At 48.3% G+C, this 16,788-nt stretch overlaps 1 protein-coding gene across 1 annotated transcript; it reads right to left on the bottom strand.

The window, feature by feature from the left end:
• Positions 1-6,402: 6,402 nt before the first annotated feature.
• On the bottom strand, positions 6,403-15,224 carry LOC143956711 (olfactory receptor 52P1-like). Its single transcript, XM_077466904.1, has 2 exons — positions 15,165-15,224; positions 6,403-8,108 (listed from the first exon to the last, which is right to left on the bottom strand). Exon 2 carries the CDS (start codon positions 8,104-8,106, stop codon positions 7,153-7,155), a length of 954 nt encoding a protein of 317 aa, XP_077323030.1. The 5' UTR covers positions 8,107-8,108; positions 15,165-15,224; the 3' UTR covers positions 6,403-7,152.
• Positions 15,225-16,788: the final 1,564 nt, after the last annotated feature.

Here is a 16,788-nt window from a genome sequence, read left to right as displayed (position 1 = left end):
CCAATAATGGGGCACTATTCCTCCTACTGACCCCAATGATGGGGCACTATTCTTCCCACTGACACCAACAATGGCACATTATTCCTCCCACTGACACCAATAATGGGGCACTATTCCTCCTACTGACCCCAATGATGAGACACTATTCCTCCCACTGACACCAATGATGGGGCACTATTCCTCCACTGACACCAATGATGGGGCACTATTCCTCCCACTGACACCAATGATGAGACACTATTCCTCCCACTGACACCAATGATGGGGCACAATTCCTTCCACTGAAACCAATGATGGGGCACTATTCCTACCAGTGACACCAATGACGGGACACTATTCCTCCCACTGACACCTATAATGGGACACAATTCCTCCAACTGACCCCAGTGATGGGGCACTATTCCTCCCACTGACCCCAGTGATGGGACACTATTCCTCCCACTGACACCATCGATGGGGCACAATTCCTCCCACCGACACCAAAGATCGGGCACAATTCCTCCCACTGACCCCAGTGATGGAGGACAATTTCTCCCATTGACATCAATGATGGGGCACAACTCCCCCCACTGACATCAAAGATGAGGCATTGTTTTTTCCCACTGATGTCAGGACCTTTTCTACCCCCGAAGGCCACAATCTGCCCCCCTGCAGTCTGAGGGACAGTACACTGTCCGTTTTTTGAAAAAAGTTTGGAGACCCCCGCTTTAGAGCAATAAAATCATAGTCCCTTCACAGGGAATTAGATACACTGAGCTCTTTGCTACACCATCCGATGTCCCCTTTGGTCAAACACACAGCTGAGACTCTAGCACTCTCTGTACTCACAGGATGTCGAGGGACAGTCGGTTGCCTCCTTCCAACTTGCAAGCGACACCTTTATCCAGGGATACCAGAGTAGATCTTCATCAGGTGGCCCCTCAGTCAGTTCTCTGTAGCTGCAGTATCCAGGCCCTCAGGTTGCCCAACTGAGGCCTCCCGAACAGCAAACACATGGCAGTACTGCCCCGGAGGACAATAAGCCCTGATCCTCTGCGGGAAAATACCCAGAGTCCAGTGTCCCACCGAATATATATATATATATATATATATATATATATATACAGGCTCCTAGCATGCCTTCAGGGCCCTGCACCTTGGGATTGGCCAGGCGTGTATAAATATTCATACTGCCATCTGCATAGCTCCACACCTATGTTCTCTATAGAATTTTACCAGCTCTCTAGAAAGCAGAGGGAGCGATCAGACTGGCAGGAGAGGAGAACACTGACCAGACCTAACTAATCAATTGCAGGCACACTGCTAAATTTACCTAACGAGAATTAGTGATGGACGAACGTTTCGCCCGGCGGTCGTTTCGCGGCGAATTTCCGACATTCGCGGTCCGCACGTTCGAACGCCTTTTTCCGTCGTTCGCCGCGGCGGACTTACGTGTTTAATGTATACAAGAACTTTAACCTTTGGTGACACGTTTATCATGTGATACAGGACAGCCAATTGAGACATGACAGCACATGGACACTTGGACATTCCCCCTAACCTATAAATACACCCGATCCGGTGGCCATTTTACATTCTTTCTTCTGTTACGATAGGGACAGGTTCCTGTGTGGAGTAGGGAGAGATAAACCACTAGCTATTTGGTACACAAAAGTTCTTTTCAGGACTGGTATAGGTGTTAGGTGTTGATAGGTTTGCTGTGCTGCTGATTCTTGCAGCAGCCTGAGTGTCTTTTGTTAGTTTAGAGAAAGGGAAAGGACGGTGTATGCTACAGGGACAGCCAGATTAGTCTTTCATCATCATCATCATCATCATCATCATTAGCTGTTACTATCAAGGTCCACAAAAGAGCTGTTCCAGTAACCACTAATCGTTCTCTTTTTTTGCCAATTTGTATAGGGACAGGAAGGAAGCAGTGTTGTCAGGCAGTGAGGGTAATTTTAAAGACTTGCTGTTATTATTAGTTCCACAAAGGTTCTTTTCAGGACTGGTATCAGTGGTACAGTAATAGGCTTGTACATGTATAATATTCTTTCTTCCAAATATAGAAAGGATATTATACTTGACTGCTGCCCTTCTGCTGCAGTCTGCTAAACATTCACAACTCACTTGTTCCACAAAAGTTCTTATAAGGACTGGTAACTTGGTATAGGGTGCTACGGTACATAGGCTTGAGTGCGGTACAGTCTGCTGTTCTGTAAGGACCGCTATCGGTCCACAATAGATAGGGTTGACGTGCACCACTGCTGACCGCTGCCCTATACTGCAGCAGTCCTTCAGCGGTATAGGGACTGACGTACAGTCTGCTAATCACTAACACACAACCTGCTTGTTCCACAAAAGTTCTTATAAGGACTGGTAACTTGGTATAGGGTGCTACGGTACATAGGCTTGAGTGCGGTACAGTCTGCTGTTCTGTAAGGACCGCTATCGGTCCACAATAGATAGGGTTGACGTGCACCACTGCTGACCGCTGCCCTATACTGCAGCAGTCCTTCAGCGGTATAGGGACTGACGTACAGTCTGCTCACTTCCTTGACCCAAAAAAGCACACCGTACTATATGCCCCTACCCTCCTCTTTGAAGAGGTTGAGCGGTGTCATATTTCTACTGGGGCTGCTTATGATATCCCTGTGCTGTGCTGACTTCCTCCTGGGGGTTCTTATTATGAAGGGATCACACTATCCCTGTGCTGTGCTGACTTCCTCCTGGGGGTTCTTATTATGAGGGGATCACACCATCCCTGTGCTGTGCTGACTTCCTCCTGGGGCTGCTTACGGTGCTGCTGTCAGTGCTGTATGTCACGGTGCTGCTGTCAGCGCTGTATGTCACGGTGCTGCTGTCAGCGCTGTATGTCACGGTGCTGCTGTCAGCGCTGTATGTCACGGTGCTGCTGTCAGCGCTGTATGTCACGGTGCTGCTGTCAGCGCTGTATGTCACGGTGCTGCTGTCAGCGCTGTATGTCACGGTGCTGCTGTCAGCGCTGTATGTCACGGTGCTGCTGTCAGCGCTGTATGTCACGGTGCTGCTGTCAGTGCTCTGTATTACGGTGCTGCTGTCAGATGCCTCTATCACGGTGCATGTGTCATTCCGGTATGTCACGCTGCTGGTGATCATCTCCTGCACCCTCTTCTTTGCCTACCCTGGTCCCTGACCTTCCCTCTCCTCCATTGCCTTCATTAGCTCCATAGTCCTGAATTGTTAGAACAATTTCCCAAATAAAATAAAAATGCTTGTAGTTATCGATCCCAAATTCACCTCATACATGTATTATGTCATTGTCCAGATGGTGGGACTACGTTTTACCCCCTAATAATTACCACGTGGCCGCAAATTCGACATGAAGGTTTGCAAAGTTCGCCTCCCATTGAAGTCAATGGGGCCCGCGGCGAACGTTCGGTTTCGCGAACGTTTGGGTCCGTTCGCATTTCGCTTTCGCGAAACGTCCCGTCGGAAGTTCGTCCATCACTAACGAGAATACCCCCAGCTCCACGGAATGCAGTGAGCCAGTACTAAACCTACTGTAAGTAATCCTAGCACCTATCTAGGAGGGTGCTACAAAAAAAGAAAAAAAAAAAAAAACACAAAACTTAGTTCAGTTTTTGTATCTTTTATTGGATTATAAAATAATATCTCCTTACAAAATAGTTCTGCGGTTGTTTCTTACCTCTCAATTACATCCCCTTTTTTAGTGTTTTATTTTCACAAAGTTTCCTTTTCTAATACTCTGGCAAGAAAATAAAATTGTCTTCATTTCTTACTTTTTTGTAACTTTAACAAAACCTTGGAATCTATAAATGATCGATCTTAATACACGGGATATTGGGAAGATAGCACAATGCCCCGCCATCTCTGGACCATTTCATCTCTCCATCCAAAAATGAAGATATTAAAAAACAGCAGAATACTAATTACACATTTTTTGCCTTTTCTGGTGTAGCACCCTGGGGTTTAGACAGGGCTGCTAGCAAATTTAGTTTGCCAGGTAGTATTTGTCCTGGCTGATTGATAGAAGATCCACTGATTCCTCCCTAAATTCTGGAATTGCTTCACCTTTTCTCTTCTGTCACTAGGTGGCAGTGTAGCTGGTGACATTAGAATGACAAGGGCTTAGCAAGGTCAGATCATGAATGGGTAGGGCAGCACAGTGGTGTAGTGGTTAGCACTCTCACCTAGCAGTAAGAAGCGTCACTGGTTCAAATCCCAACCATGACTCTACCTGCCTGGAGTTTGCATGTTCTCCCTGTGCCTGCATGGGTTTCCTCCGGGTACTCTGGTTTCCTCCCACAATCCAAAGACATGCAGGTAGGTTAATTGGCTTCTCTCCAAAAAAATTGGCCCTAGTATATGAATAGGGACCTTGGATTGTGGGCTCGTTGAGAGTAGGGACCGACATGAGTGTGCGATGTACAGGGATAGGGACTATTGTAGACACTCACTCTGGTTGGACTGGTGTCATTATATGAACTATGAACCAATTGGTGGGGGGGTTTCTTTTAGTCCCTTGGCCTGCTGGGAGACCCTATTTATTTGGGTAGATTCAGGTGATTGGGGTTCTGTTCCACCTGGACGGCTGTCTGGGTGGACGTGTGTTATGTAGCCCCCGAGTTGCTAGGCCGGAAGCATGAGGCTCAGGCCTTTTTTTTTCTCTGAAAATAGGTGCAGGAACTCAACCACAACCCCCAAAATCCCCTTCTCCCTCACACACACCCTCCATCAAATACTGGATGTAGTAAAATTTCACAATGGGCGGGTCTTAAAGAGCATTAAACACCAGGAGTGCAATACGTACAGAAGGCAGAGTTCAGGGTTGCGCTACACGGAGAGTTCGGTGGTACACTACCTACATAGTGCAAAGTTCAGGGGGTGAGCTACACTTAGGGCAGAGCTCAGCCTTCTTCCACAGCTGCTTCCCCGTCCACATCTCGCTTTCACCCCTCTTCAGCTCTGACCTCTGCATGCAATCCCCCCACCACCCCCTTATTCTCCCCCCCTCCTTAAAAGTTCGACTATCTTCCACATGTCCAACTTTTGCTGCTGTGTTAAACTGATGCACCCAGCCAGCTCTAGAACCTTCCCTCACACTGTAGTTCACCCCGTCTTTCTCACTTGCAGAGAAATGATCCAGTGGGGGTTTCGGAATCTGCACTGCACCCTGAACACCTGCATCTCCCCTTTGCTCAGATATGTGGGAGCCTTTGGGAGCCAAGCTGTCACTTGTAAACACAGAAACTGAATGTCTGTGTTTACAAGTGATGGTGGTGAGCAGGGAGCAGAGGGTCTGAGCCGAAGGTAGGGGGAACTGAGTTCCACCTGAAAAAAAGCCCTGCTGAGGCCTATCCCGGGGACACCTGGCTGCTAGGCCGGCTGAGGCCTATCCAGGAGCAGGAGAAGCAGCGTAGGGTTGGGACTTCAGGATTGGAGTCCAACCGAGTTGTGAAGGTTCAGCCAGATGGGGGACCAGTTTTGGTCAGAGGTAGAGGGGAAGCTTTCGCCACTAAGGGACCATCCACCTTGTTACCGGAGATTACTGTGAGTAAGCTGAAGCAAGTACCTGGAGTGGTCTTCTCACCAGCCGGGGACGGTGAAGAAGTAGGAAAGCATCAGCAAGTGCCAAGCCAGGGACCCAGCAGGATAGCGGGGTCACGCTTGAGGAGTATAAAGCGGGACAGCTGTGGAAAAGCTCAGGGGATCCGGCGACGACTGGGATCTGGAAGTCTAGTGAGAGACTGGGAGCTCAGTGAGTGAATATCTACAGTGGGATACGTTGAGATAAGTCAAGGACTGGTCTGTGTTACCAAGAGTTACATACAACTTCCTTTAGTGACTGTTGCGAGATTAGTTGCCATAGGAGACAGCGGTCCTACCCATAAGTTATGTGCTGCCCTAGGCCTGACTCGCCTTAATTTAAATATTTTAATTATTTATAATATATTGTAACTTCCTCCCAAGGATGCAGTGGAGGAGGGTAGGCATAGCATTAGGCTGCAGTGTCACATACTTATTAGTAGTCCGCCAGTCCACCACATACAAAAAAAAGAGTAGTGCAAGTAGTGGGGAGGGTGGATTTTCGTGCAGGGAGGGTGTATTTTTTGCTGCCCCCCTGCAAAGTGTCATCCTAGACCTGGAACTTGTTGGCCTAGGCCAAGATACAGCCTAGACCTGGACCTTGTTGGCCTAGGCCAAGATACAGCCTAGACCTGGACCTTGTTGGCCTAGGCCAAGATACAGCCTAGACCTGGACCTTGTTGGCCTAGGCCAAGATACAGCCTAGACCTGGACCTTGTTGGCCTAGGCCAAGATACAGCCTACACCTGGACCTTGTTGGCCCAGGCCAAGATACAGCCTAGACCTGGACGTTGTTGGCCTAGGCCAAGATACAGTCTAGACCTGGACCTTGTTGGCCTAGGCCAAGATACAGCCTAGACCTGGACCTTGTTGGCCTAGGCCAAGATACAGCCTAGACCTGGACCTTGTTGGCCTAGGCCAAGATACAGTCTAGACCTGGACCTTGTTGGCCTAGGCCAAGATACAGCCTAGACCTGGACCTTGTTGGCCTAGGCCAAGATACAGCCTAGACCTGGACCTTGTTGGCCCAGGCCAAGATACAGCCTAGACCTGGGCCTTGTTGGCCTAGGCCAAGATACAGCCTAGACCTGGACCTTGTTGGCCTAGGCCAAGATACAGTGCTGGTCCTACCTATACAGATGTGTTTTCTGGGTGGAGGCCTTCCACTGTATAGCTGTCTACCTATAGAAGTCTCAGAGTTTGCCAATTGTCATTGCATCTACTTAAGTGTGTCCCGGCCCTAACCCTTTCTCCCACAGTTCTTTTAAGAGACATTAAATCTCTTGTTCACATTCAAAAGTGACTGGCGCCCATCATTTCTTCTTGCATCACACCCACCATGCCGGGTAACCCACTCTACAAGGAAGAATGTCAGCTCTCCCTGATCCTTGAGGTCACCATTAGGCCTCTGGGGCCCCCCGGGACCTTGCTACACTTGGTAAGTCTATTGCTTGCTGGGAAGATTCTAGGTAATATTGTAAAAGCATACGTAGCACTGGATAAATTTGCATTTCCTGGTGTCTGTTTAATGTTCCTACACAGTTGAATCTGGCCATTGATGAGAAAAAAGGAGTAAACCTCAGTTTAACCTTGCTGCCGAAAAATCACAACTACCCTTCTCCGGATCTCCTTGGTCCTGGCCCCGTAGATCATGGGATTACACATGGGTGGGATGAGAATGTAGAGGTTGGCGAGAGTAATGTGAACATAGAGAGGGATGTTGTGTCCAAACCTGTGAGTAAAGAAGGAGAAGAGAGCCGGGATGTAGGAGATCAGGATGACACAGATATGAAGCCCACATGTGCCCAAGGCCTTGCGACGGGCTTCCCGGGAAGACAGCCTGAAGACCATCCTGAATATGGCACAGTACGACACAGCTATACAAACAATATCCACAGCAATCACCAGAAGTGCCACTGTGAGGCCGTACACCTGGTTGATGGTGGTATCAGTGCAGGCAATCTTCACTACAGCCATGTGTTCACAGTAGGTGTGATAGATGACATTGTTCTGACAGTAAGACAACCTCCGTATCAGGAAAGGAGCCGGAGCCATCAAGAATGATCCTCGAATTATTGCTAAGACCCCAATCTTGGCGATGATGGCGTTAGTCAAGATTGAGGTGTACCTCAGGGGATGGCAGATGGCGACATAACGGTCAAAAGCCATCGCCAAAAGAACGGTAGACTCCATCATGGAGAAGGCGTGGATTAAGAAGAGCTGGAGCAAGCAGGCGCTGAAGTCGATCTCTTTATCGTTGAACCAGAAAATGCAAAGGATCTTGGGGGTGGTGGTGGCGGATGCCACAAGGTCAATCATGGCCATCATAGAGAGGAAAAGGTACATGGGCTTGTGGAAGGTCTCTTTTGGCATAATGATGGCAAGTATGGCACAGTTTCCTAGGATGGTCAGGACGTACATGGCAACCATAAGAATGGAGATCCAGAAGTGGGCTACTTCCAAGCCTGGGATCCCTATTAAAATGAAGTTCTTTGGCTGGTAGAAGGTCTCATTTCCCCCCGACATGGCACCAATCATTGCTGAAAATAAAATTGGAAAATTATGAAATATTGATTCAAATGTTATTCTACAGTGATTGTAATGGCTCTTTTTAAAAAAAAAAACAAAAAAAAACAAACATACTTACCTACTCTGTATACTATATACCTACTATATACTTACTTATCTACTCCGTGCAATAGTATTGCACAGAGCAGCCCCCGAACCTCATCTTCCAGGGTCCCCCACCGGTGCTTTTCCTCTTCTCGGTGTGCCCTCATAGCATACATACGGGCTCGATCCCGAATCGGGATCTGTGTGTCTATAGACACACACAGCATGACTCGTCCCTGCCCCCGATCCCTCCTCAGATGATTTAACTGACAACAGCAGAAACCAATGGAACTGAAGCCTGGCACAGCACCGCATTGATACAGGACTCAGGTAAGTAGGCTGGGGGTACAGATCTGGTTATTGGATTTAGTTGGCTTAAGCTTCTTGTAGCTAATTCCACTCCCTGCCCTTCCTCTATTGCTTCTTTCATCTGCATCAGACCTAGAAAAACATCCTCAGTATTAAGCATGTTTTCAGGGAAAGTGGCTCTCATTTAAGATGCATTTAAAAAAATGCCCCAGAGTCAGGGGTGAGTAGGTGGAACGATAAGTCTAGTGGGAAGTATGGGGAGAAAATGCTCCATCATTAGTGGTGAGTGGATGGAAGAATGCTCCTGTATCAGTGGAAGAAAGACCACCCTGACATCCATGGGATGAAAATAATGCCCCAATGTTGGCATCAGTGGTAGGAAAAATATGGGGGTATTATGGTGGGCTGGAGGGCCTTGGTTGGAGCTGGGAAGCAATGTTGGGGTGCTGGATGGCTCTGCAGGATCCAGGGCACTTGAAACCAGCTGCTCCCTGCTACCTTTATCAGCTATGGCACTCTATACCAATGATTGCCAACCCTTCAGACCTCACGGACCACTAAACTCACAATTTTGAATTCCATGGACCACTAATATGAATTTACATGCCTTGTACACACAATGCTCCAGCTCTCTACCCCCTCCCCCTGATCACACTGCTTCCTTATACACACACAATGCTCCGTCTCTCTGCACCCCCCACTGGATCACACTGCTGCCTTATACACACAATGCTCCGACTCTCTGCCCCCCTCCCCCTGGATCATACTGCTGCCTTATACACACAATGCTCTGGCTCTGTGCCCCCTCGCCCCCTGGATCATACTGCTTCCTTATACACACAATGCTCTGGCTCTGTGCCCCCTCGCCCCCTGGATCATACTGCTTCCTTATACACACAATGCTCTGGCTCTGTGCCCCCTCGCCCCCTGGATCATACTGCTTCCTTATACACACAATGCTCTGGCTCTCTGCCCTCCCCCCTGGATCATATTGCTGCCTTATACGCACAATGCTCCGACTCTCTGCCCCCCTCCCCCTGGATCACACTGCTGCCTTATACGCACAATGCTCTGACTCTCTGCCCCGCCTCCCCCTGGATCACACTGCTGCCTTATACACACAATACTCCGACTCTCTGCCCCGCCTCCCCCTGGATCACACTGCTGCCTTATACGCACAATGCTCCGACTCTCTGCCCCCCTCCCCCTGGATCACACTGCTGCCTTATACGCACAATGCTCCGACTCTCTGCCCGCCCTCCCCCAGATCACACTGCTTCCTAATACACATAATGCTCCGAATCTCTGCCCCCCCTCCCCCAGATCACACTGCTGCCTTATACACACAATGCTCTGGCTCTCCTCCCATACACTCTCCATCACACTGTTGCCTTACACAGACTCTTCATTTGATCTCAGCTCCTTATCCGGCCATGTGCTCGGGCCTGGGGCTCTCTCTCTCCCACAGTCTGTGATCAGCGATATCATTGGAAGTGCCCTTCTTCTTCACCTCCTGCTCTCTGCACTACTCCCGGCACCTCCCTCTGAGTTCACAGGAGCCAAAACTACAGGGAAGGCATCGGGTATCAATGCAGGCTGACAGTATTGACTGTCAGGTTGCATTGAGAACAACACTGGAAACAACATTGGGTGGTGTACATCCACCACAATGTTGATTTATGGCAGAACCTCTGGGGACCCCCAACATTTTCTCGTGGACCATCAGTGATCCATGGACCACTGGTAGGTGACCGCTGCTCTAGATGCTCACAAAAAATCTTGGGCAGTGGTTCTCAACTCATGTTCCCAGGACCCACTAACAGGCCAGATTTTAAGTATTACCTTGGGGGAGATGCAGACTAGAATACTGCAATCACTGAGCACAAAATGAGATCACCTGTGATGTATTTCAGTTATCTTGAAAACCTGGCCTGTTAGTAGTTCCTGAGGACAGGAGTTGAGAAACATTGACCTAGGGGATTATGTCCAAGGATTGAGGACATATATCAGGAGGTACCTTGGATGCTATCTTCAGGAGTCGAAGACACATGTCAAAGGGGAACATAAGGGGCTAGATCCGAAGATCGAGGACACATGTCAGGGGTGTACCTAGGGGGACTATGTCAAAGGATCAAGGACACGTTAAGTAGGGGGTACATAGGGGGGCTATCTCCCAGGATCAAGGACACATGTTGAGGGGTACCTAGGTGGCTATGTCTAATGATCATGAAACATGTCAAGGGGTACCTAGGGGGCTATATCTAAGGAATGAGGACATGTGTTGAAGGGTACCTAGGGGAGTATGTCCAAGGATCAAGGACACATATCAGGAGGTACCTAAGGGGCTATTTGCCAGGATTGAGGATACATGTCGAGGGGTACCTAGGGGACTATGTCCAAGGATTGAGGACACATACTGAGGGGTACCTAGGGGGCTAAGTCCAAGGATCAAAGACATTGGTGGCAGGGGGTACATAGGGGGCTATGTCCATGGATTGAGGACACATGTCAGGGGGTATTTAGGGGGCTATGTTCAGGGATTGAGGATACATGTCAGGGTGTACTTAAAGGGCTAAGTCCTAGGATCAAGGACACATGTTGGGGAGGTACCTAGGGAGCTATGTCCAAGGATTGAGGACACATGTCAGGGAGGTACCTAGGGAGCTATGTCCAAGGATTGAGGACACATGTCAGGGAGGTACCTAGGGAGCTATGTCCAAGGATTGAGGACACATGTCGGGGAGGTAGCTAGGGAGCTATGTCCAAGGATTGAGGACACATGTCGGGGAGGTAGCTAGGGAGCTATGTCGAAGGATTGAGGGCACATGTCAAGGAGGTACCTAGGGAGCTATGTCCAAGGATTGAGGACACATGTCGGGAGGTAGCTAGGGAGCTATGTCCAAGGATTGAGGACACATGTCGGGGAGGTAGCTAGGGAGCTATGTCGAAAGATTGAGGACATATGTCAAGGGGGCACTTAGGGGGCTATGTATAAGGATCAAGTACACATGTCAGGGGGTACCTAGGGAACTATGACCAAGGATCGAGGACAAATGTCACAAGGGTAAATAGGGGACTATTAGGATGGTACCTAATTTGGGGTGTATTTGTACTGGGGGGTAATTTGGGGGGGTGATTGTACTGGGGGAGGGTGATTTGGGGGGTATTTGTACTGGGGGGGTGATTTGGGTTGTGATTGTACTGAGGGGTGATTTGAGGGGTATTTGTACTGGCGGGTGATTTGGAGGGGGGGTGATTGTACTGGGGGGGGTGATTTGGGGGGTATTTGTACTGTCCTGGCATTTTCGGGCTTCAAGAAATGAGGTCAGCCCTCAGTACATCAGGATTGGTGGATTTATCAGATATATATCCCATAGTCTCTATAACTTTCCTACAGAATAAATAATATACACTGATTTGGGTTGTTGTCACCAAAGAAATGGAGCAGAATATATTTTGGCCGAAATTTATGATGAACAATTATTTATCTGCACAATTTTATAACAGAAATGAAGAAAAACATATTTATTTTTCAAAATCCCAGACTGCAAGGAGACTCAATATCCAATGTTGCAGACATAGACATCAGACCAATATGTAGACCTCTACAAGACTTGTCCATAGATCTGTACAGATAGATACGTCTACACCAGTGATTCTCAACCAGGGTTCCTCCAGAGGTTGTAGGGGTTCCTTAAGCATTGGGCAATTTCTGCCTCTCAGATAAGTTCCCACTGACACCATTTATCTTTTTAGCTCTCTCTAAGGAGGTAATTATTCCCAATGACCACAAGTGTGAGGACCATTCTTCCCAATGACCACAAGTGTAAGGACCATTCTTCCCAATGACCACAAGTGTAAGGACCATTCTTCCCAATGACCACAAGTGTAAGGACCATTCATCCCAATGACCACAAGTGTAAGGACCATTCTTCCCAATGACCACAAGTGTAAGGACCATTCTTCCCACTGACCACAAGTGTAAGGACCATTCTTCCCAATGACCACAAGTGTAAGGACCGTTCTTCCCAATGACCACAAATGTAAGGACCGTTCTTCCCAATGACCACAAGTGTGAGGACCATTCTTCCCAATGACCACAAGTGTAAGGACCATTCTTCCCAATGACCACAAGTGTAAGGACCATTCATCCCAATGACCACAAGTGTAAGGACCATTCTTCCCAATGACCACAAGTGTAAGGACCATTCTTCCCACTGACCACAAGTGTAAGGACCATTCTTCCCAATGACCACAAGTGTAAGGACCGTTCTTCCCAATGACCACAAGTGTGAGGACCATTCTTCCCAATGACCACAAGTGTAAGGACCATTCTTCCCAATGACCACAAGTGTAAGGACCATTCTTCCCAATGACCACAAGTGTAAGGACCGTTCTTCCCAATGACCACAAGTGTGAGGACCATTCTTCCCAATGACCACAAGTATAATGACCATTCTTCCCACTGACCACACGTGTGAGGACCATTCTTCCCACTGACCACAAGTGTAAGGAGGTAATTCTTCCCAATGACCACAAGTGTAAGGACCATTCTTCCCAATGACCACAAGTGTAAGGACCATTCTTCCCAATGACCACAAGTGTAAGGACCATTCTTCCCAATGACCACAAGTGTAAGGACCATTCTTCCCACTGACCACAAGTGTAAGGACCATTCTTCCCAATGACCACAAGTGTAAGGACCGTTCTTCCCAATGACCACAAGTGTGAGGACCATTCTTCCCAATGACCACAAGTATAAGGACCATTCTTCCCACTGACCACACGTGTGAGGACCATTCTTCCCACTGACCACAAGTGTAAGGAGGTAATTCTTCCCAATGACCACAAGTGTAAGGACCATTCTTCCCAATGACCACAAGTGTAAGGAGGTAATTCTTCCCAATGACCACAAGTGTAAGGACCATTCTTCCCAATGACCACAAGTGTGAGGACCATTCTTCCCACTGACCACAAGTGTAAGGACCATTCTTCCCAATGACCACAAGTGTAAGGAGGTAATTCTTCCCAATGACCACAAGTGTAAGGACCATTCTTCCCAATGACCACAAGTGTAAGGACCATTCTTCCGAATGACCACAAGTGTAAGGACCATTCTTCCCAATGACCACAAGTGTGAGGACCATTATTCCCAATGACCACAAGTGTGAGGACCATTCTTCCCAATGACCACAAGTGTAAGGACCATTCTTCCCAATGACCACAAGTGTAAGGACCATTCTTCCCAATGACCACAAGTGTAAGGACCATTCTTCCCAATGACCACAAGTGTGAGGACCATTCTTCCCAATGACCACAAGTGTGAGGACCATTCTTCCCAATGACCACAAGTGTGAGGACCGTTCTTCCCAATGACCACAAGTGTAAGGACCATTCTTCCCAATGACCACAAGTGTGAGGACCATTCTTCCCAATGACCACAAGTGTGAGGACCATTCTTCCCAATGACCACAAGTGTGAGGACCATTCTTCCCACTGACCACAAGTGTGAGGACCATTCTTCCCAATGACCACAAGTGTAAGGACCATTCCTCCCACTGACCACAAGTGTAAGGACCATTCTTCCCACTGACCACAAGTGTGAGGACCATTCTTCCCACTGACCACAAGTGTGAGGACCATTCTTCCCACTGACCACAAGTGTAAGGACCATTCTTCCCACTGACCACAAGTGTGAGGACCATTCTTCCCACTGACCACAAGTGTAAGGACCATTCTTCCCACTGACCACAAGTGTGAGGACCATTCTTCCCAATGACCACAAGTGTGAGGACCATTCTTCCCACTGACCACAAGTGTGAGGACCATTCTTCCCAATGACCACAAGTGTAAGGACCATTCTTCCCACTGACCACAAGTGTGAGGACCATTCTTCCCAATGACCACAAGTGTGAGGACCATTCTTCCCAATGACCACAAGTGTGAGGACCATTCTTCCCAATGACCACAAGTGTAAGGACCATTCTTCCCACTGACCACAAGTGTGAGGACCATTCTTCCCAATGACCACAAGTGTGAGGACCATTCTTCCCACTGACCACAAGTGTGAGGACCATTCTTCCCAATGACCACAAGTGTGAGGACCATTCTTCCCAATGACCACAAGTGTAAGGACCATTCTTCCCAATGACCACAAGTGTGAGGACCATTCTTCCCAATGACCACAAGTGTAAGGACCATTCTTCCCAATGACCACAAGTGTAAGGACCATTCTTCCCAATGACCACAAGTGTGAGGACCATTCTTCCCACTGACCACAAGTGTGAGGACCATTCTTCCCAATGACCACAAGTGTGAGGACCATTCTTCCCACTGACCACAAGTGTGAGGACCATTCTTCCCACTGACCACAAGTGTGAGGACCATTCTTCCCAATGACCACAAGTGTAAGGACCATTCTTCCCAATGACCACAAGTGTAAGGAGGTAATTCTTCCCACTGACCATCACACTAATGTATCATGAGTTGTAGATTTCTAATTTTTAGCAGAGGTTCCCCCGAGACCGAAGAACTATTTCAAAGGTTCCTCTGTGTTGAAAAGGTTGAGAAAGACTGGTCTACACTAAGAACTGAGGAGGACAGAGGGGGGCGCTATGCTCACATAGTGCAGATGATCTGCAATAACATCTATAGATGAGAAATGCGGGACTTACCGATATCTCGCCGAGTTCATCCGTCCCAAACATCAGAGCCTGCCATGTCTTCCAGGTGAGACTGAGCCTTCCACGTGCTGCAGGGGATGATGTTTTTATACATTTGTACATTGTGGTCATAGGAGAGATCCAGAGCCACAGCCAGTCCCCGAGGAGGACCTGTTTTCCCTGTCCTGGAGATCCCTCCTCTGTGCGCTTCTGTTTCTGGGACCGGTGGGATGTAGAAGTCTAATTATTATGTGGTCATTATCTTCACAGAAAATGTTTAAAAAAAACTTGTTTTTCTTTGTTTCTGTTTTAAAATGTTGCAAATAAATAATCTTTCTTCAGAAATTTATCCCCAAATATATTCTGCTCCATTTCTTTGGTGACAACAACCCAAATCAGAGTATTTATTCTGTAGGAAAGTTATAGAGACCACAAACAATGGGATATTTATCTGATAAGCCACCAATCCTGATGTACTGATAGCCAATCTCATTTCTTGAGGTCAGAATACCCCCCAAATGCCACCCCCAGTACAAACACCACCCAAATGTTACCCCAGAACAAACACCCCCCCCAAATGTCCCCCCAGTACAAACACCCCCCAAATGTTACCCCAGAACAAACACCCCCCCCAAATGTCCCCCCAGTACAAACACCCCCCAAATGTCCCCCCAGTACAAACACCCCCCAAATGTCCCCCCAGTACAAACACCCCCCAAATATCTCCCCAGTACAAACACCCCCAATGTACCCCCAGTACAAACACCCCCCAAATGTCCCCCCAGTACAAACACCCCCCAAATGTCTCCCCAGTACAAACACCCCCAATGTACCCCCAGTACAAACATCCCCCCAAATGTCCCCCCTAGTACAAATACCCCCCAAATCACCCTTTTTTGGAAAGTAGACAGTCTGAGGTATTTAGTAAGAGGCATGGCAAGACTCCATCTCAATAAGCGTGCGTTGTCCCCGGATACTCAATTTAACCAGATCAAAGGGTTGTGGTCCGTGAGCATCGTGAAGTTTTTTCAGGGCCTACACCAGCGCCAAACATTCTTTTTCTCTGGCTGCATACCCCACCTCTCGGGGTAGTAGCTTGCAACTGATGTAGGCAACAGGGTGCCCACTGCCGTCGGCTCCCACTTGGCTTAGCACTGCTCTCAAACCAAAGGTGGAAGCGTCTGTATGTACACAAAAACTTTTGTTTGGGTCAGGAGCAGCCAAAACTGGGGCAGATGCCAAAGCATTTTTCAGGCCCTGGAAAGCATTTTCACACTCTGGGGACCACAGGACCTGGCAGGGAAAGATTTTTTCTGGTCAAGTCAGTCAGGGGTTTAGCTATCGGGCTATAGTCGGGAACAAACCTCCTATAGTATCCTGCAGTGCCTACGAATGCTAAGACCTAGTTTTTCATCCGAGGGGTGGGCCAGTTGGCAACGGCCTCTACTTTAGCTGGTTCAGGACGCTGCTGCCCGCGGCCTACCCGATGCCGAAGTACTGAACCTCGGACATCCCTATGCTACATTTCTCTGGCTTTAATGCTAGTCCCGCAGTCCTGATACGGTCCAACACAGTACCCAGGTGGAGTAGATTTTCCTCCCAGGTTTCGCTGTGGATCGCAATGTCATCCAGGTAT

Source organism: Lithobates pipiens, unplaced genomic scaffold, assembly GCF_037356315.1.
Source record: "Lithobates pipiens isolate NorthernLeopardFrog02 unplaced genomic scaffold, aLitPip1_a1.2 Scaffold_41, whole genome shotgun sequence".
NCBI lineage: Eukaryota > Metazoa > Chordata > Amphibia > Anura > Ranidae > Lithobates > Lithobates pipiens.
The sequence above is the reverse complement of the archived record's forward strand: the minus strand, read 5'-3'. Positions and strand labels throughout refer to the sequence as shown.

Bases quoted from the DNA above. Each gene is read 5' to 3' on its own strand.
- LOC143956711 (XM_077466904.1), bottom strand. From the start codon at position 8,106: ATGATTGGTGCCATGTCGGGGGGAAATGAGACCTTCTACCAGCCAAAG.